This window comes from Aspergillus tanneri (assembly GCF_003426965.1).
Source record: "Aspergillus tanneri strain NIH1004 chromosome Unknown AapTan_7_pilon_pilon_pilon, whole genome shotgun sequence".
In the NCBI taxonomy this organism is placed as follows: domain Eukaryota; kingdom Fungi; phylum Ascomycota; class Eurotiomycetes; order Eurotiales; family Aspergillaceae; genus Aspergillus; species Aspergillus tanneri.
In genome coordinates, this window is record NW_022984634.1 from 4,162,628 (window position 1) to 4,182,725 (window position 20,098).

A 20,098-nucleotide genomic window follows, 5' to 3' on the forward strand; every position below is an offset into this window, starting at 1 on the left:
AATGAAGACTCAAATAGATGAGTCCGTGCATGTAGGTATGAGAAATGTGAGCGTGTACGTAGGAATAAGGACATAATAAGAATTCCTTCCATATTAGGTCATTTTGGCCTAAGGCCGCAGTGCGACGTTATGTAAGTCCCTATATTTTCGATAGTTATTCTGACGAAAATTGAATGCCGGGCGAAGAAAAGAAAACATGAAACCGGTTGATAGCGATGTTGACAGTAAAGTATAGAAAAGGATACTCAAAATAAGGAAGCCATCGAAATAAGAAATAAGAAGGATGATTCAGCCCGTCCGTAGGTATTATAATAAGGAATCGGGCTCAACGAGTAGCTTGGTCGTCTATGACCTAGGTCTCGGTCTCTATATAATTGTGTTCACGGTTCGCTCAAACCAGACTCTATTATAATCGTAGGAATCCGTAGACCGACTGGACGAAGCGTGAGCAATATTGTATTCTTAATAAAATAAAATACATAACAATGGTTGGAACTAGAGCTATTTTTGTTGGGGAGGGGAGAGGGCGAACGTTTTCTTTCTTTTCTTCTGAATTGTGGGTGTTTCCAACATATTGAAGCCGGTGGCTTCAGTCATCAGCTGGTATCCCTTCATCCCTGCTAGTTTCGACCAAATAGCGTATGAAGAAGACAATAAGAGACACTGGGACCCTGATGTGCTCAACGATAGATACGGGGACCCTTATGGAAACTACCCTCCAAATTAATCGAGACGGTGGCGAATAGACAACGAGTCTATTCTACGAATCCTTCCAGATCTTCTTGACTCATATTCCCTACAGTATGGACACCGAAAGCTGCACGGAGGGTTGGCGGAATCGACAACTCAGAAAAGGGAACGGACATCGATGTAGATCCCATTTTCAGGATATGGAAGAGCTCTATGCGCCCTAGCCCTTATCTTTCGTATGCGCGGAGGGTCCACAAGAAAGACGTCCCCAAACTCAACATACCGGTGTCCGCCTACTATCGACGGATAACTTCTCTGGCGAGCTTTGCCGTGAATGTTTTGTGGGGCGGCTAGTTGACATTGGGAGTATTTTTGCCAGGAGCTGCAATAACCTCAACAATACGATCAGCAGCCTCGCTATCACGGATTGGTTTGAAATCATAACAACAATCGATTACAGATAGCACATTCACATTCCTCTCGCTGGATTCTTTGAAGACCTTGAGAACTGTCTGCGTCACATAAGATTTTATGGCGTTTATTTCTGGCCTCCGTTATAAGGAACAAGCCGGAGCTTGCCTTGGTTGTTAAAGTAGCCATGGCCAGAGTAGTGAATAGCTACTAGAGAACGGCCCCATACTATTTGCACCTTGCATGAGAGCTCTCTGATTTGTTCTCGCACAGTCCAGTCTGGAGTTTCATTCGTGGAGTCTATTGAAAACTCTTGTGGATAGAGGCAGCCCAGTGCGCGTATCATTGCTCTAAAGTAGCCAAAGCTTTGATACACAAAAGCGTAATCGGTATCCCATTGAAAGGAGATACTAAACACCTTGCTGTATCTGATAATTCTCTGGCGTACCGCTGCCTGGGTAGTAGCTCTGTGCTCGGTCGTAATAGTACCCGTAGCTGAGTGTAGAATGATTTGGTTCTGGAGAAAGTTGGTTCTTTCAATGATATACCACTGGACTAAAAAGCGACCAAGGTCACTAAATAGCCAGGGAAATCTCTGAAATGCTGACCACATGAATGAATTGGGAAGAAGAGAAGAAAAGTCACTAGAAGCTAAGCCAAATCAATTGACAGGAAGAGAAGAAAATGATGATGGAAGGGGATGACGAAACAAGGGGAAGAAATATGATATAAAGAAAGGAAGAAGGGAAGAACACAAGTAGAACGCTTTAATATAGAGGAGAGGAAATAAGACTTGAACAGAAGGTATTCACTTTCTGGCCTCGTGCCTGGCACAAGACAAAAAATTCTAGTACCATTCACTTATACATGCAAGGAAGACAACAGAAGATAAACGAAGCTCAAAACATATTTACAGTTTCTCAAATGTCGGCTTCCTCTTCTGAATCCCTGACAGCAAGGCAGCAGAGACATCCTTTGTCTGCAAAGCTGCACTATTCCATACCGACGTATATCGGAGACCTATCCCAATTAGCCACATAGCCAATATAAAGGCAATAAATAAGAAAACAGAAGCTTACCATCCTGAACTGAATGATCCCTTGACCAATTCAAAATCTCCTTTGTCCCTTGCACTGCAACGGGGCTCTTCCCGGCTATCAACTTCGCCAACTCCAAGGCCGCCTTCACCGTAGCCTCCTTGTTGTCATACACTGAATTCACAAATCCCACGCTCTTCGCCTCCTCTGCTCCAAAGATCTTCGCCGTCAAGGCAACTTCCTTCACCCACCCATTATTCCCCACTATCTTGGGAAGCCGACTCAAAGTCCCGATATCAGCCGCCAATCCAATATCCACCTCCTTCACTGAAAAGCGTGTATCCTGCGCACAAACCCGGATGTCAGTAGCTGCGCTGATATCAATAGCCAGGCCCAGCGCGAAGCCATGCACGGCAGAGATGACGGGCTTTTCGCAGCGTTCGATGGCCGTGATGGAGTCTTGGAACGTGCCAATATGGCGTCGTAAATGGGCCGCTTTACGGGCCCCGTCGATATCCTCTGATCCAGAAGATAGCTCACCCTGAGAGGCGGCATGGACGTCTAATCCGGCTGTGAAGGCTTTCTCTCCTGCGCCAGAGAGAACAATGGCGCGAACGGATGGGTCGTGTGAGAGCGCGTTGAAGACTTGAGCCATTTCGAGCCACATGCTGTTTTTTTAGCTGTTGTTAGTTTGATTAGGCATGGTGTGGAATGGAAAGATTGCTGCTTACGCCTCGAAAAAGGCGTTCATCTTATCGGGTCGGTTGATCTCCACATGTGCGACGTAGGGGTGGTCAGAAGGGAGGTGTACAATAAAGTACTTGTATGAGTAGTTGGTGACCATTGTGATTTGGTGGTTAGGGAGATGCTGGATGCTGGGCGTAGAGATGTTGGTGTTGAGTTGTGACATTGGCTCCTTGCGCCATGGACTTAAATGTTGTAGTCGCTCTGGGGACCTCGGCTAAAGATAAGATTAAGCTGTCCATGCTACTACTGAATCGGGAACTGATAGGGGCCAGTGGACGGTTATTTGTAGCTGGAAGAGAAGAATGTCGACTTCTCTTTGATTCCTACTGGATCTAAAATTGACTCTACAGTATACTTTTATACAGCAAGTTCTTTTCAAGTACAGTTGCGCCTAAAGTTTGAATGTGGTTGTGGGCTAACACCTACATGGTTCTCGATACTACATAAAAATATATACTTTGCAAATGTAAAAGGTAATAGTGATTCAACTATATTATTCTTATTATTTACCTCTACATAGTCTTTCATATTAGTGTTCATAACTATTTGTTAATTCGCTCATTAATCTGCCAGGAGAGCGTGCTCAGAGGTTAGTAGTCGTCGAAGAGAAGAAGACAAGTAGCTATCTATTGCTTGTCTATCTGCGAATAAAGCTCTGGTTCTGATTACTTGTTATCTATTAGATACTTCAGTAGACCGATATTTCATATGGACCAGAATACTCAAGAGAGAACAGGAATGTAAATGAGTCCATACACCACAGGCATGTCGCAGCCATATAAGTCAGGCACCAAACCTGGATATGGACATTCACGTGCCTCGGCTCGGCCATGACAAATTTTGGATTAGCAGGTGGCGTTTGGACCTCAAATATGGCCTGTTCATACAAGTAATGTCCAGGTAGAAATCTTGTCAAGAACAAGTTAAATGCACAGGATGGCTATAGTTAAGCTGCGAGTGGTGAACGATGACATCATTCTCCAAGAAGTGCGGCTTGACAGAAAAGATTGTTTTGTGTGCACAAGCTGCAGTTAAAAGGATTACTAGACTATAAGCCTTTGTTATGGGAATAACCAGATGCAGTACAGTAAGAAAACTGAGGATGTAGTAGAATAGCGATAAGGGAATCGGTTGTATATGGAGGATCTATGCTCAGTATAGAAACCAGTTGCAATTCTGCAGAACACGAGTGATTAATTAAACTGTGGGGAATAACACAAATTGGTTAAGCTAACTAATATACATGACGACTTAATTTTCTCAACCCAACAAACTGCCTATACAATCTAGATTAAATTAGAAAATGATCGTAAAGCTCATAACCATCCTATGTCCATCATATCATTTACTCAATGGTAATCTTCTTTCCAGACGGGGCAGAGGCCTTGGGAACAACCACGGCCAGGATGCCGTTCTTCAGACTAGCCTTGACTTTGTCCTGGTCAACGTTGGTCGGGAAGGAGAAGCTGCGATGGAACTCTCCAATAGAGCGCTCGCTCACCCAGAAGCGGTGCTGGCCCTCGGACTTAGTCACTTGCTTGTCGCTAGTCTTGACCACATCGCTGCCTCCGCCCTGTGCAGCACTCTCGCCAGCTTCTGGAGAGCTGTATTCGCGTTCTGAACGGCCCTTGATCACCAGGGTCTGAGGATCTGAGAATTCAATTTCGATGTTCTGCTGTGGGATGCCGGGCAGCTCGCCATCAAGATGGTAGGCATCGGAGGTCTCGCGGACGTCGAAGCGAGGTGCGAACGAGCGCACGGCAGTCTGGCCCCTGGATGCGCGGTGGACGTCATAGTCGTCCAAGAGACGGAAAAGAGGGGCGAAGTCGCCCGAAGTGGGAAAAGTTCTGAATAGAGACATTGTGGATTTGAGATTGAAACGACTGTTATAGAAGTTGATAGTAGAAATGTTTTGTATTTGGAAGACCGTTTCTTATCCAGAGATTTCTGATTGATGTTTTGTTGATGACCTATTGCTCAGGCCTTAAGGCCACCTATATACTTCTGAAGCATGATTCGAGAAGCTGCCAGCATGTCACGGATGATGTTAGTCTGATATCACTCGCTACCCTGAGTTCGTGCTCGAAGTATGTGGCGGCATCTACAGGCTGCGGGAAGCTTCTGGTAGGTTCGACAGGTCACGTGACACGGTAGCCAGGGATATCCAGGACGACTCCAAGGTTCAACTTATGGTGTCACAGGATGCAGGTGGTCAATAGCTAGTGTCAGAGTTCCGGAGGTAATTGCCACTGGTACTACCCACCGGTTACACCCTGTGGGTGATTCAAATGACAGAAGCCTCCAGTAACATCGCGCAACGGGTCAAAATGGACGGGTCAAAATGCGTAGGTCATACCAGATTTAGACCAACTTGCCACCTATAGATAACCCCGCTTACCATAAACATGCTCTAGACATGTAATTATAACTCTTGGAGCATAGTATATGCTGCCATTAAATCACTATGATAGCAGGTATGGTATCACAGGCACAGCCAAGCTGCTGCGTCAAGTTTGGACTCCGAAGGTCAGCCGTATGATCCCGGATATTCACCTAATTTATTTTATAGCATGCCACTCGAGCCTATTCTGCAACGCAGTGACAGTTGTTCGAGAGACGGAAGGACGAGCGGAGGAATGCATGCGATGCGTATAAAAAATTGTTGAGGTTTACTCGGACTCCGATTCATCGGGTTGCATGACCTTATCATCAAGTTCCTATTACCCCAGTCAACAATTCAAGGCCGAAGGAACAGTTTCCCAGGCTATTGTGGGCGTTACCTTTCCTAGCCGGGCCTTCAGGTTTTGGAGCTGGCTTTCCTTGATGACCAGATGTCGGTCATCATCTAAATCCTCCACAATGTAATCGTGTCGCTCTTCGTCATATTTTAGAATAATCGCTTTCACTGATGGATCGCATTCAATGAGTACACCTTTAGACTCATACCTTCTGTCAGTGGATTGAGCAAACAAAGTCTGAAGGAGCGGAGAAGCTTACCTCTTACTGCACGGGGCATGATGGTTATCTGAGTAGGAAATATGTATAAAGGAGAAAAGGGATATATTAAATCGACGACAGGAGTGGATGATTTTGCGGAGAGTGATGCTTTTCCACTGCACAAGACAAGAGAGAGAATTCGATCGACTCGGTGGTGTTGATTTTGGGCGGGAACGCCAAGCCGTTTAAGGCAGCAAGGCAGACTGTATAGTTGTTGACCAGTCTGGATGTCTGCATCAAGTGTATAAAAAATCTGTCATTATCAAAACCAAAAATATAATATACACATAAATTCTTCTTCTATTTAATTTACGCCAAGTTGATTCGAAATATATGTGTATGTGATGCTGGAACGTTTCCCCAAGGTTTAATCTTCCCTCTCTATACGCTCTTCTAAATCCTCTTGCCGGCTCTCTTCCCGACTCTTCCCTTTAACATCGAAAGGTTTCCAGCCTGTACCTGCTTGTGCAGCTACTGCCGCAAAATTGATTATAAAGCTGCCCAGGAAAAGTACCTTTACAGCCTGCTCATAGCTCTGGACAGCAACTGCTCGTTCCGCGCCCGCCAAGTTTCCTACTAGGGTAGGGCTTCCCAGCAGCTTTCGGATGAGTTCGTCTCTCCCAGGCAAACCATGCTCTGCAAAGCCTCTTTCTAGTCTTCTCTTTAGTTCCCGTTGGAAGAATCCTCCACCGATAGCTGACCCAAAACTTCCTGCAAATCCTCTTGACATGCCCAATAGAGCGGTCACAATATAGTGCACGTCCGCACTCGTGAGATGAAGGACGTGGGATAGACTGTAATTCATCAGGCCACCAATAGAGAGGCCGTTCAGGAATGTGAAGAATAGGTAGGTGAGAGCGAGTGAATCGGGTGTGGAAAGAGTGGTCAGAACTAAAGTCGACAGCCCAAAGACCGAGAATGAAACAAGGCAGGAACTAATACGGTTAGTAAAAGCTTCTGTTACAGTTAGAACAATAGTCCAGCAAGTAGCACCCACATATAATAACTCCGTGTCTTACGGATATGTAACCATCCCACCAGAACGCCACCTAGCCCAAAACCAGCGTTGGTTGGAACCAGGATTAATCCGGCAGAAGCAGGGGACCAATTCCGGACCACCAGCGCATAAACTGGGGAGAAGAAGAGAACCGACCAGCGTGCCATCATTGATACAAGGCCCGCCAAACATGTCAACAACACACTCCTCATGCGGAGCACCTCCACGGGTATAATGGGCTCCGAGGCAAACTTCCCCTCGATTAACAGGAATCCAGCAAAGGCAACAGGGCATAAGAGTATCGGAGCAATGGTAATCTCAGATGATGCAAGGCTATAGAGTAGCAAGAAAACCGAAGTTGTCTTGAATTTGTTAGTTAGAATTTGTGATTTTGGTGTGCAAGCGTACCAGAGCAACGGCCCCAAGATAGTCCACTTTTGCCAGCTTCTGAAGCAAAGTATGTTCGCTCAGTTGTTCAGATTTGTCTCCCAAATTATCTGGAATAGCGTAAAACTGGATCGGACCTAAAATCAACGCAAGAGGTGCTTGGGTCCAGAATATAATGCGCTGAGTTATTAGCCGGGCTCCAAATAAACAAAAAAAAAAAAAAAAAAACGATAAAAAGGAGAAACAACGCTGTTAGACAACTTACCCATCCATATGCTGGTGTCAACAAACCTGCGAGTACTGCACCAGACGCAATACCAGTCGTCATCCCAACATTGATCAAGCCAATAAAGAGACCTCTGCGCTTGTTGCTAGCCAAATCAAGGGTCAAAATAATCGCGGTGACCATGAGGCCGCCGCCACCGCATCCAGTCAGTGCTCGTCCAAAAAGAAAGATAGTCAAGCTTGAAGCTACTGCAGTGATAAAAAGCCCCGTAGCCAAAAGTATACACGAGAAAAGAATATATAGCCGGGGTCTGAAGATCTGAGAGAGTCGCCCGGCGATGGGAGTTACACTAGACACTGCAATCTAGGCCAGGCCAGGCAAGTCAGAGCCCGAGATCCCACACTGGGACATGGATGAATATACCAGATAGGCAGAATTGAACCACGTTGTCTGTGAGAAGGCGTCTAAGTCTGCCGCAATATCAGACTGGGCCGTGGTCATCATTGACATGTTGGTAGCTATGAGAGCTCTCAGTATTTAATACATCGCCTCAATGGAGACAGTGAGAAGGATATACTTTGGATAAATAGTAGCATCCCCGTAGATAGGACTATGATCGACCCTCTGATAAATGACACGGAATTTGGAACCTCATCCAAAGGTTGAGACACATGCGTAATGAGCGGCGTCTCCTCGGAGGGCGATTGTTCTCTATGGTTGTGGTCTTCAGCCATGATGAGCTTGCTTAATGCACAAAAACTATGAAAAATAGTAGAACATAGACCCTTTGGATCTATTGGGTTGGCAACGGGGATGGTGTGCGATGAGGGGCATTCGACGTGCTTTATTGGGAAAGGAGGTAAGCGTGGATGTTGCCGGGTAACTAGTTATTTCGCGGCTGTTGCGCATTTATAATCAACTTGACTTGCTTAGTAGGAGATCAATCGCGATAAGATAATCCACCATAACTAGAACTCTGGAAGTCCAGATCTTGCGGGGCTTTTTCCACCGAAAGGATAAATTCACGTTTCATTGAAGTAAATAGACATACCCCCCCCTCAAAAGAACATAAATCTACTACCACGCTATTCGAAAAGCCTGATGGATGTGCCATCACGTATAGCCCGCTTTTCGAGAACATGATTGTCAGCACAAAGGGCCCCATGTGCATGGCATTCGCAGCAGACATCCCAATTACCATCATTGCAGATACTGCAGTGGAAGTAAAAGTCATATGGGGGGAGATCAATGCCGCAGCTGTCGCAGATGATCACTGCATCGTCCGAATCATACGAAACTGTCGACTTCACTATTTCTGTTTCTGGATGAGTACCTGATGCCTTATCCAATAGTTGCTGGATCCTGGTAAGGTTGTAGTCACGGGCTATAGATAGGGGGGTGCGATCGGCACAAGTAGGAGTATGCATTGCAGAGCTACCGTGCTCAAGAAGTGCCTCCACTATATCGTCACGCGCTATTAGGGTAGCAATAAAAAGTGGTGTCCGGCGATATTGGTCTTGGCTGTCTACCGCAGCACCATGTTCTAGCAAGAGTCGTGTCATTTGCAGATCTCCATCTTGTGCAGCCCACGATAAAGCAGTCTGCCCATTGGTGCCCACACCGTCTACCGCCGCACCATACTCCCGTAGGAGCTTAATCACTGATATATGCCCTCTCTGCGCGGCCCAGGACAGTGGGGTCTGTCCGAAGCCGTTTGCTAAGTTGGGATCTGAACCGCGATCTAGCAGAAGTTTGGCAATGGACTCATGCCCAAAATGCGCTGCTAATGACAGAGGAGTCCGACCTCGTAGAGATCTGGAGTCTAGATCAGCACCATGTTCAAGAAGGAGCTTGACCACCTTCTCATGGCCATTTTGTGCTGCCAGAGACAGCGGCGTCCGATGATGTATATCCTTGGGGTCTGGATCGGCACCCCTCTCTAGAAGAAGATTAATAATGGGTACGCTGCCCTGTATGCTGGCGTAATACAGAGGGGTATGTCCAAGACTTGTCTTAGAGTCTGGCCTGGCACCCCTCTCCAGGAGGAGGGTAACGATGGATTCATGTCCACGTTCTGCTGTCCATGATAGTGGTGTCCGACCTTCCTCATCTTCAGAATCTAGCCCAACACCTCTCTCTAACAGGAGCTTGACAACTGCAATATGGCCATTCTGTGCCGCCCACGAGATCGGCGTCCGGCCAGTCTCATCTTTAACATTGGGGACAGCATCCCTTTCAAGCAACAGCCTGACCACATCCAAATGCCCACTCATTACTGCCAGGAATAACGGGGCATTCGAACTGTTATGATTTTCGATGGCGGTATTAGCTCCCTCATCCAGTAATTTCCGGCATGTCCCTTCTCGTCCACGCAATGCAGCCCATGGGAGTGCTGAAGCCCTTGAATGCTGTACATGATGCCGGTAGAGGTAGCTGTTGAAGTTGTGGTAGAGGTGGCGGTTTGACCGAACAAACACGTTGATGTCTCTCTCTGAATCCAGCTCTGTCAAAATGGACAGCAGCAGTTCGTTGGGCAACTGGAGAAGCGGCATGGCCTGACCTTGAAACGTAGCTGGAGGTTATTTAACTGCAATACATTATTCTATTTGCCATGAATATTGTATCAAGATATCCAAGAACTTCACTGCTGCCATATAAATAATGTTATCAGGTTATATTTTAACAAGCGTTGAATTATCAAGCTCAGCCAAATCTATACGAACCTAGGGTAAAATTCCAGACCGTGGGATGCTTTTTGCCAATATATGTAGATTGTTGTGAGCTGTACTCGTGCTGGTATGTTTACCATTTAGTGTGATCCACAAAATAGGAGTTTGCGGTAATTTCAACAGGCCAAATCTTCGTGGATTGGGAAGATCATGTGACTATATCTGGTTTAGCTAATCAGATGGCTGGGATAGTTAACTAACTAGTGTGTTGTAATATCGCTTGCAAATAGTTGTAAACGGCTCATCGGTCGTACATAACAATTGCCGTGACATATCCAGCTGTTGGCTTGAACAAATTTCTCACAAGATATCACCCAGGGAAGCTTACCGAGCAACGAGGAGCAACGAGCGGACAGACTATGTGACCACAACTTGCGATCAATAAACTAACAAAATCTCAGGGCTTCAGATAGCAAACAGGAGTTTCAAAATACCTGATACAGTCCTGGTCGAGATGGACTCCTTGATGACTCCTTGGGAGGGTTAATAGATAGTGTAATCTACTTGTTTGGTATTCATATTTTCTATAAATTATTTTCAACGTCGATATGATCTGCACTGATTGGACACTGGTAAGCGATTTTAATCAACCAGGTGTTGTACATACTAATGTCAAGAAATACTGTTGTATCGACCACAGGTAGCAATAGGTAAGGGTTGGAATTAGAGACGGAAGTTTAAATGTTAATTAGATTACCAAACTTCCTAATTAACCCCTTCGTTCCTAGTGCAGACAGAATTAAAATGCTGGCTGGATGGGCTTTAGTCTGGTCTAGCCCTCAGACTTGCACACGTCTCACGTCAATGATCTGCGGGGCATCAAGACACTCCGTACTGTGGCTGGATGTTTCATCCACGAACCACCATGCTCTGCTGGATTTCTCCAACCCGCTGACCAGAATATCCTATGTTACCCACACACCCATATATACTTCCAGTATTGCAATAACAAATGCCAACATCACTCCTAGACCTCCCCAGTGAACTACTCGACTATATCATCGAGATCGTATTGACGTACCGGGGCCAACTACCACGGACCACTGATAATCTACTTTCACACGGCGTACGTGAGGCATGGTCCCGGGGTGCAGGAACCTGTCGCTCTTGGGCGTATGGACCAAATAACGTCAAATACTCGAATAAGCAAGAAGAGGGATATATTTCCTGGACTTCAACACCGCTTACTCTCCTTCTTGTGAATCGCAAAATCGCAGAATTGACTAAATGGAGACTACAAAAACCCGGCCATTACGCTCTCGACGTCGTCATGGTCGACGAGATGCACCTATGGCCCACGTGGAAATTACTTTCCCCTCCGTGTCTCCATGTCGACAGGCTGACTGCGACATTCCGAATCGAAGGCATCAGTCCGACGATGGAGGGTCGCCGGTTCAGATTCTGCCACAGCGATGGTGCCCCGCCGCGGATCACCTGGTGTTTCTATTATCTTCTAGAGAGGTTTCTCGAATGCGGTCCGCTCGTTGAACATCGGCGACCAGATTCGCAAAAGCCTATTCCGCAACGCTTCACCATAAACCAGTTGACTCTAGACTTCTTGACCCCTAGGGGCAGGATAGCACCGTCGAGTATAGAATACAGTAATTGGCTTGAGGGTCGCGATAATTCAGACCCTAGCACTGCTTACCGGTGGCCGTATAACACTGTTGAAACCCTTATGATCCGCCCTGAATGGCTGGCTAGCATGATCAGTAATTATATTGGATATCTGCTAGGGATGGACCGCCATATGATGTATCACGGAAAAATGCTCTACGAACGGATTGGGAGTATTACGATCTGTCAGGATGGGTCATTGATGAGAGTATTTCCTATTGACCGTCGACTGAAGGACCTGGATTTTGGTACTGTGTCGGATAGTGATCGTCTCGCGGCGTTTCGGGGATGGAAGGAGAGGACTTATAAGATAAGAGAGAGTGCTGGACTACCGGTGATTTATTGATGGGTATATGGATATGGAGTTTTTGATCCGTATTGTCAATCTTGGGATCTGGGTATTACTATTGGCCATGATGCTCAATGCCAATAAGTAAGACGCATAACAGCCAAAATAAAAAGATCCAATAAATCTATTGATTAAAGTGGTTGATATTGGATGTCCTCAGTAGAAAATCGTGGTGGATGTGATGGTTAAGGATTATTGTTCCTCCAATACTTAACGCCCTGATGAAGCAGAATTCTACCGAGAAGTAAAGTAGGTGAGCACTCAGTATCACCTACATCTTACAGAGGAGAAAGAAGAAACAGAGAAAATTTGGACATCGTCATGCTGTGTGGGTTATGGATCTCGTATTTGATTATAAATCATCTGATTGACAGTAACTAACCATTTAGGTAACAGACTAGAGGACAGAGCACTACTACTACCTAGCCAACTAACTACATATTCAACTGTTGCTACTTAATGCATGTTAAATCATTGATATATCAGCGACGCCTTTAGACAAATCCCCTGAAGAAGCCGCGAACCATACCCTTGGCCATCACATTCAATTAATAGACGCCACCTTAATCTTACCCCTCACACAATAAAATCAAAAGCCATCATGGAAGGCCGATGTCAATGTGGCACTATTCAATTTACTACACCTCTCCCAGCACCTCTCAAGATATACGTCTGCCACTGTACGGAATGCCGTCATCAATCTTCATCCTTTTGCGGTATAACGGCCGTCTTTCCATGGTTTGAGCTTCCAATCGACAATTCGAACACCTCTCCTGGAATTGGGATTTATACCCGAAAAACGTTGAAAAATAGACAGCTGGAGTGTTTATTCTGTCAGTCTTGTGGATCGCGGATACTTCATCGTGCCCAGGGAGAGAATCTAGTGAACCTGAAGGGTGGTTGCTTGGATGGGTTGACGCGGGAGATGATGTCGAAAGCTGTGCATATTTGGTGTAAGGAGGCAGTGATGGAGATTCCGGCTGGAGTTGAACAGTGGGATGAGGAACCAGTGGATAAAGAATAATTAATTTGTTAGCTAAAGGGAAATGGGGTTAGTTTGGTCCACATCTATTAAGGCAAAAATTGATGATGTCTTCAACCTCCAATCTTCGACTCTGACAAATCACTAGGTGGCATCATATAAAAGTTAAAGTTTGGAGGAGAATGGGTCATTCTAGGGAAGGGTGCCAAGTGCAGCGTTTTAAGGAAGATCTAACTGTTCACTGATTTTGGGATTTGATTTGTTGCTAGGGCATGGACGGGCTAGCGTCTTTAAAGTAACGACCCAGTAGAATTATGTGAATACTGAGAATCTAATTAAATTTTGTTGTGGACCATATCTCCTCTGCTAGCAATTATCCAAATAAATACCCAAAAGGGAAAAAAAAAAAAAAAAGAAGCTCCTAGCAAAAGGCAACAAAATTATCTACTTATACACATGTGGCCACCAGCAATGTTCCAGCGCCGGTATTGACACCTGTCGCTGATGAGCCATGAAGAAGTGTAGATGAGGAAGTTACCATTCAGCCACCTGAAAATCCGTGGGCTTTAGGAGAGCCATAATGGTGGCATTTCAGGTATTTTTCTATATTGATGGACACAGACGAAAGAACTAAGGTAGTTACTTGCGGCGAATTTTCCAATCGGTCCCAATTCCTGACATGATTCGGCATCCAAGCATCAATGCTTGGATATTTGGCAAAGCCGCAGATAGTATTCCAAAGTACATACCAGGCCGAGCAGATAATCCAGACAATCCGACGACCATACCCCGGTTAATGGCGCTAACACCATCGGTCCCATGTTTTGTCTCGGTGCTTGTAAGAATATCTTTACTAATCGCTTCGTTGGCTGGTGCTAGCATGCTACCGCTCAATAGTGTCACCAGGCTACCGAAGGAGTTAAGCATTATAATACTCCATTTCCAGAAGGCCGGTCAATTCAGGGGGTTCTTTAGATCATCAACTCCGTTCTCATTACCTAGAACTTGATTAGTTATGATGCTCTATATCTTGAGATATGTGGTGCCCATATTCGTACCAGTAAGTCATCTTGCTGGCTAGAATTTGTTTCCTTCTGATATATGTTTTATGGAGCTTTGTGCCCTCGACTGGAGTATCAGTTTCAATATCGACCCCCATTTCTGCAAAGCTGGATGAAAGGGTATAATCACAGCTAATTTAGTGTGACCGCGGAGACGGTAGATAAGTGAATTGGGAGCCAGACTTGGCATTACCAAGTCTAGTTGACCTTTTTGCGGTGGCGTGGCAATTGGGTGTACCCTGTAGCCTAGTCTTACCCTTTTCGGACTAAGGAGATTACAAGGGAAAAGGTGTAGAAATAATGAGGAAATTGCTAGGTAGTCTACGTTTATACAAATTTTATTGTATTGTCATATTATGACTCTAGGTAGTCAGATTACTCGGCACTGCAGCCAATTTTGAACTAAGGGTATTGGCAGGGGTATGCATTAGAGACTACTAACTAGGCTGTAAAGAGAGGACTCCTTTGTCTCCCGACTTTAGAACGTGTCTTCTTCCCCAACGTGAAGGTGTTGGGCTTTTCTACTGGGCAGTCCAGCATCCCTGAGCCCTGCACAGTATAACGAGGTTGCAGTATACTACTGAACGAAGCATGTATCTTGATAAATAGCCGCCATTGGAAGAAACAAGATCTACCCTGGTTGCTTATGTTAGACAAGCTTCAAAAGCCTACAGGTGGTTTATAGTCTAAGTTTGTTTCCCTTTTACCATAAACTCTTCGATGCTGTCGCTTGATCATTGGGCCTCTTGTGTAGGAGCGCCATCTCCAGTGTTACATGTCCTATGCTGAGAGTTGCCCTTGTTATGCTATGGTGGAATCGAAGAAGAGAAGCCTAATATCTCCGCAGTGTGTGTTAGCAAAGCCAATAATGTAATCTCCTGGAGCTGCCTGCCTGGGCTTTTCATTGGCATTTGTTTAGTGCTGATTTGCTTATCGACAGGTTTAATGGTCAACCGTTATCCAGGGCCTACTAAAACGGCCACCGTGAAAGCTATGAATAGGCATTCTAGAATTAGATTTCATCACTTTTAACCTAAATTATATACTACCGGACATGCAGACCTTGAGCTGAAACTCTTTGTCCTTCTTAGATATTGGATGTTAGTCTACTATAATGATCCACAATAGGCTTAGCTCGTCACAAAGTTCATAAACAAATGTTGGAGGCTTGGAGCATACGGCCATACATGGGCGCCTGCGGCCGGCTCGACCTAGCTTAGTCATCATTTATGTAAGCTGGTTCTTAGCTAACTAGTAGTTAGCGGCCACCCGGCCACCTATTCAATAGAACAAGAAACCGCTTCCAACATAAAATCACCACTTATTCATCATCACGGTCGGTTTCAAACACCAACTCAACTGTCCTGCCATGCGAGATCACGAAGATGGACCCTCCCGATCTGTCTCTCGCTAATAGACTATTCCATCAGCCTCCGGAGGAGGAAGCATTCTTGTCGCCAGACACACGCTCAGTTTCGGAAAATTCTCATGCAGCAGACCCACGTTTCTTAGAGTTGCAGGAGGAGCTTCGAAGTGCTTTGTTCACGGCTGTAGCCAATTCCACGCCTAAGCAATACCTTTTAGAGTCTATAAGTGAACCGGAAGCGACATCATCCCGGAGAAATGTGGATCCTTTTGCAGGCTCTCCCGTCCCCAAGTCCCGGCTGATCTTTTACTTGAAGAACTGGATCACGGAATGTGCTCCTTATCTCGATAAATTCGACGAAGAGCGCCATTTTGGGGTCCATATTCCTATCCTAGCCGAAGACTCCTCTGCATTATTTTACGCCCTTCTTGCTTTTTCCGCCCGACAAACGGAAAGGAAGGCGGGCCTGAGAAACTGTCATGACAGCCTCGAGCTCTACCAGGAGTCTATCCGTTTGATAAGACCGGGTCTACAGGCAAAAGATCCAAACGTGTTGGTGACAGTCTGTATTCTAGCGGTCATGGAATTGATGTCCGTCAGTACACAGGACTGGAGGCGTCATGTGGAGGGGTGCGCGGCTTTGTTTGACTGCTTCAATGTCAACGGTTTTTCGGGGGGCCATTTGCAGGCTGTCTTCTGGTGCTATGTGCGAATGGAGCTCTGCGGAGTGATTGTTTCGAATGGTGCAGACCGTACGGTTCTTCCACTTGAGAAGTGGGTCCCCGCTGCGCCTACAGGCCATGGTTCTGAGTCCCTCGAGGAGAACGAAAAACGTGTTCGAAACTTGTTTATGGAGAAGAGCATTTTGTCTCCGGATATGCATGCGAACTGGGCCGTGTATTTGTGCGCGAAAACCTGCGATCTGGTGTGTAGACGTACCAGGGAATTGGAGCTGGGTGAGCTGGACACATCCGACTCACGGCCATTCAGTGAGCAGTGGAATCGACTGTGGGATGAGCTACAGTTTTGGCTGGCACAACGGCCGTCGGAATTGCTCCCTGTGAAGGTTGTCAGTATGCGTGGCGATCAGATGTTCCCGGAGATCCTCTTTGCTCATCAGGCAGCCATATCTGGAAACCAACTGTATCACACGGCCTGCATCTTGCTGCTGGAGATCAAACCAGCCATCATTCTGCTCTCCACATCAGACCACTTGTCGTCCTCGATTTGGCACGCTAGGAGGGTCTGCGGAATTTCGTTGACAAATCCCCATCGAGGCAATCTCATCAATGCTATCCAACCCCTATATATTGCCGGTAAACTTCTAAGTCATCGGCGAGAGCAAATAGCTGTGGCTAGATTATTCAAGATCATTGAAGAGACCACAGGATGGGGTGCGTTATGGCGATTGAGAGATCTTGAAGCGGCGTGGGGTTATGAGACCAACGAGATCTTATCGGCTCTTTGACTGTTTAATTCTTCACGTCGCCATGTCCGAATGGAATTCTATTCCGCCGTACTGCGAACTATCCTCTAGCAGAAGCCGAACTCCTAGAAGTGAAGAGCTTCGCCGTAATTACAGCACAATGAATGGATGGTGCTTCAACGCTCGCTAGCCTCTACCAAACGAGTATGTGCTTGGGTCACTCAAGCCCTTCTAGGGCAATGTGATTGGCACCCCTTGCGAGCTACCCTTGAATACGACATTCTCTTGAAGCAACCTGCAGGAAAGACAGACACTGGCATCCGGGCGTTGTCCGTACAAGACCCTCTGTCGCAGCCTCTGTCTATAGCATTCGTTGCCCCGGATCTGCTTCCCAAATACTTCAATATCTAGTGGGCACTATCGTGATACTAAATGGTCACATAAATGCACAACACACAATTTTGACAAATGGTATGTGCATAATAGCCTATCTTAAAGAATATGGGCCGCGAATGCTATCTAGCAGAATTTGGATTGTCCAAGGTCCTGGGAAGTACTGGGACCACAAAACCTTGTGGCACCATCGGTTATACCGCACCAGAGATCGTAAAGGATAAGCGATATTCGAAGAGCGTGGATATGTGGTCTATAGGTTGCATCCTCTACACGATACTCTGCGGGTTTGGTCCTTTCGATGAAGATAGAATTTCTTCTTTGACACAGAAAAGGTGGCTTGTGGAAAGTATACATTCTTAGCGCCATGGTGGGATGATGTCTCCGAGCTAGCTCAAGATCTTATCTCTATCTTCTCACTGTTGATCCAAAGAAAAGATATACTATTAAACAATTATTGGAGCATCCTTGGATCACTCAGAAGACCATTGTCTTCCCTCCAGCAACTGAGACCGTTCTCGTCATGCCAGCAGAGCGTATCGCTGAGTCTGCAAGTAATTCACAATGCCGCTCGTGTGGTGACCATCCTAGATCTTCTAGGGAACGACAGACGGTAGCTGCACAGATGAACAAAGAGATAGCAATTCCAACCAGACTATGTGGTCTGTACTCCCCTTTTTTCTCATGCGGAAACTTGAGGCTGTTATGAGACGGAAATCAGATTGATTCTATACCGGAAGACAAGGATCACACTATAAAAGCCTATCAGAGCCTGTTTAATACGAAAAATGGGAACTGTATAATTCAACTAACAGTTGAAGCAGTCATATTCTACCTGACTCCTACTTTCTAACTCAACAAACCACAATACCCACAGATCAATGAGCGGCGATAGATACTTCTCAAGAATATACCCAGAAACATTGACCCAGCTCCTTGCCACGGCTCAACTCCTTGAATACATTTATATTGCACTTCAAGCATTGCTGTGATTTACACCGGAACCAGAGCAACACTTGTCATCACAAGCACCATCACATCCGAGACTGTAGGCGCTGTTGAAGCCCGGAGCATCAATAGTAGGCTCACCCTGGTGATTAGAGAGATAACATTTCTTGGAGCGGGCATGATAGTCGACACTGTGGCAAGGAGTCAACTCGGCACAAGCGTCCATGCAATCTTTGAGTGAATTCTTGTCCTGGACACCCAAGTATTCCGCACCGTGACGCTTGCCACAATTCATCTTGAAGACCACACCAGAGCTAGTGTACTGGCGGTGGTCTGCTCCAGGGCACTCGGTGGTGCATCGGGGCGTGAGATCGGTTGTTTGAGGAACAGTAGGTGGGGCCACAGCGTATGCGAAGTCGTGGTTGGGACAAGGGACATCTCCAGGCCTGTCAGATGCCATAAGGTAACAGTCCCTGCCTTTGTGGCTGTCCCAGTTGATGGCAAGACAACCATCAGTTGTGCTACACGTGTCAATACATTCCTGGTAGCTGTCTGCCGTCGTAGACTGGAGAGTGCCGTGCCAACCGTGGTAGTTGCACTGCAACTTGAAAAAGCCACCGTCAGGAGCTGGATAAATCGAGTCGTGACCATCTGGACATGTGGGCAGTAATGTATACGTGGGATCGGTGGGCTGGGGAAAGACTGGCTGTCCAGGGGAGGCTGTCCACCGCTGGGTTGGGGGAAGACTGGTTGTCCAGCGGGAGGCTGTCCACCGCTGGGTTGGGGGAAGACTGGTGTCCAGCGGGAGGCTGTCCACCGCTGGGCTGGGAAAAAGACTGGCTGTCCAGCGGGAGGCTGTCCACCGCTGGGTTGGGGAAGACTGGTTGTCCAGCGGGAGGCTGTCCACCGCTGGGTTGGGGAAGACTGGCTGTCCAGCAGGAGGCTGTCCACCGCTGGGTTGGGGAAGACTGGTTGTCCAGCGGGAGGCTGTCCACCGCTGGGTTGGGGAAGACTGGTTGTCCAGCGGGAGGCTGTCCACCGCTGGGTTGGGGAAGACTGGTTGTCCAGCGGGAGGCTGTCCACCGCTGGGTTGGGGAAGACTGGCTGTCCAGCGGGAGGCTGTCCACCGCTGGGTTGGGGAAGACTGGTTGTCCAGCGGGAGGCTGTCCACCGCTGGGTTGGGGGAAGACTGGTGTCCAGCGGGAGGCTGTCCACCGCTGGGTTGGGGAAGACTGGCTGTCCAGCGGGTGGCTGTCCACCGCCGGGCTGGGGGAAGACCGGCACCTGAGCAGAGCCTGGCTGTGGAAAAAGCGGCTGTTGAGCAAGGCCTGGTTGAGGGAAGACAGGCTGGTTTTGTGAAAATGCCCCCTGAGTAAACAAGAGGAATGCAAGAAAGGAAAAGAAACTATTGTCCGGAGAGCCCATGTTGGTAGTGTGGCTAATGGTAGAAGTGCGAGGGTTACAAAGAGTTGATGAGCATCCGCCAGCTAAGATACTAAGATACCTTTATATGACTCTAGAAAGAGACGTTTCCCTGCAAATCTCGAATTACAGGCAATGATCCTCACATCTGTGTTGTGATCTCTGTCTTACCTGAATGTGATACCTTTAGCACATCGGACACACGTACTTCTTCTGGTGGAGCATCGGTCCTATCAGCAACCCCCCGCTCAATAATATTGGATCTCTTTCAGCTTGGCCAATCTTTGGCATGAACGTGGGGGGTGATATGCCG

The 20,098-nt window shown here is 46.8% G+C and overlaps 8 protein-coding genes across 8 annotated transcripts; 2 read left to right on the forward strand and 6 right to left on the reverse strand.

Annotated features, from left to right (window-relative positions):
- Positions 1–2,011: 2,011 nt before the first annotated feature.
- Positions 2,012–2,982, reverse strand: ATNIH1004_007983 (enoyl-CoA hydratase/isomerase family protein; the record flags this gene model as incomplete). Its single annotated transcript, XM_033572596.1, has 3 exons — positions 2,012–2,121; positions 2,181–2,806; positions 2,870–2,982. 3 exons carry the CDS (start codon positions 2,980–2,982, stop codon positions 2,012–2,014), a joined length of 849 nt encoding a protein of 282 aa, XP_033425911.1.
- Positions 2,983–4,230: 1,248 nt separating this feature from the next.
- On the reverse strand, positions 4,231–4,746 carry HSP30 (Hsp20/alpha crystallin family protein; the record flags this gene model as incomplete). Its single annotated transcript, XM_033572597.1, has 1 exon — positions 4,231–4,746. One exon carries the CDS (start codon positions 4,744–4,746, stop codon positions 4,231–4,233), a length of 516 nt encoding a protein of 171 aa, XP_033425912.1.
- Positions 4,747–5,554: 808 nt separating this feature from the next.
- tfb5 (TFIIH complex subunit TFB5) lies at positions 5,555–5,901 on the reverse strand (the record flags this gene model as incomplete). Its single annotated transcript, XM_033572598.1, has 3 exons — positions 5,555–5,602; positions 5,666–5,817; positions 5,883–5,901. 3 exons carry the CDS (start codon positions 5,899–5,901, stop codon positions 5,555–5,557), a joined length of 219 nt encoding a protein of 72 aa, XP_033425913.1.
- Positions 5,902–6,249: 348 nt separating this feature from the next.
- On the reverse strand, positions 6,250–8,226 carry ATNIH1004_007986 (putative MFS multidrug transporter; the record flags this gene model as incomplete). The annotated part of the gene is made up of 6 exons (XM_033572599.1): positions 6,250–6,839; positions 6,902–7,241; positions 7,288–7,446; positions 7,532–7,855; positions 7,916–8,010; positions 8,070–8,226. 6 exons carry the CDS (start codon positions 8,224–8,226, stop codon positions 6,250–6,252), a joined length of 1,665 nt encoding a protein of 554 aa, XP_033425914.1.
- A 351-nt stretch (positions 8,227–8,577) lies between these two features.
- Positions 8,578–10,044, reverse strand: ATNIH1004_007987 (uncharacterized protein; the record flags this gene model as incomplete). The annotated part of the gene is made up of 1 exon (XM_033572600.1): positions 8,578–10,044. One exon carries the CDS (start codon positions 10,042–10,044, stop codon positions 8,578–8,580), a length of 1,467 nt encoding a protein of 488 aa, XP_033425915.1.
- A 1,129-nt stretch (positions 10,045–11,173) lies between these two features.
- On the forward strand, positions 11,174–12,184 carry ATNIH1004_007988 (uncharacterized protein; the record flags this gene model as incomplete). The annotated part of the gene is made up of 1 exon (XM_033572601.1): positions 11,174–12,184. One exon carries the CDS (start codon positions 11,174–11,176, stop codon positions 12,182–12,184), a length of 1,011 nt encoding a protein of 336 aa, XP_033425916.1.
- A 3,431-nt stretch (positions 12,185–15,615) lies between these two features.
- ATNIH1004_007989 (putative C6 transcription factor) lies at positions 15,616–17,064 on the forward strand (the record flags this gene model as incomplete). Its single annotated transcript, XM_033572602.1, has 1 exon — positions 15,616–17,064. One exon carries the CDS (start codon positions 15,616–15,618, stop codon positions 17,062–17,064), a length of 1,449 nt encoding a protein of 482 aa, XP_033425917.1.
- A 1,327-nt stretch (positions 17,065–18,391) lies between these two features.
- On the reverse strand, positions 18,392–19,788 carry ATNIH1004_007990 (uncharacterized protein; the record flags this gene model as incomplete). Its single annotated transcript, XM_033572603.1, has 2 exons — positions 18,392–18,990; positions 19,041–19,788. 2 exons carry the CDS (start codon positions 19,786–19,788, stop codon positions 18,392–18,394), a joined length of 1,347 nt encoding a protein of 448 aa, XP_033425918.1.
- Positions 19,789–20,098: the final 310 nt, after the last annotated feature.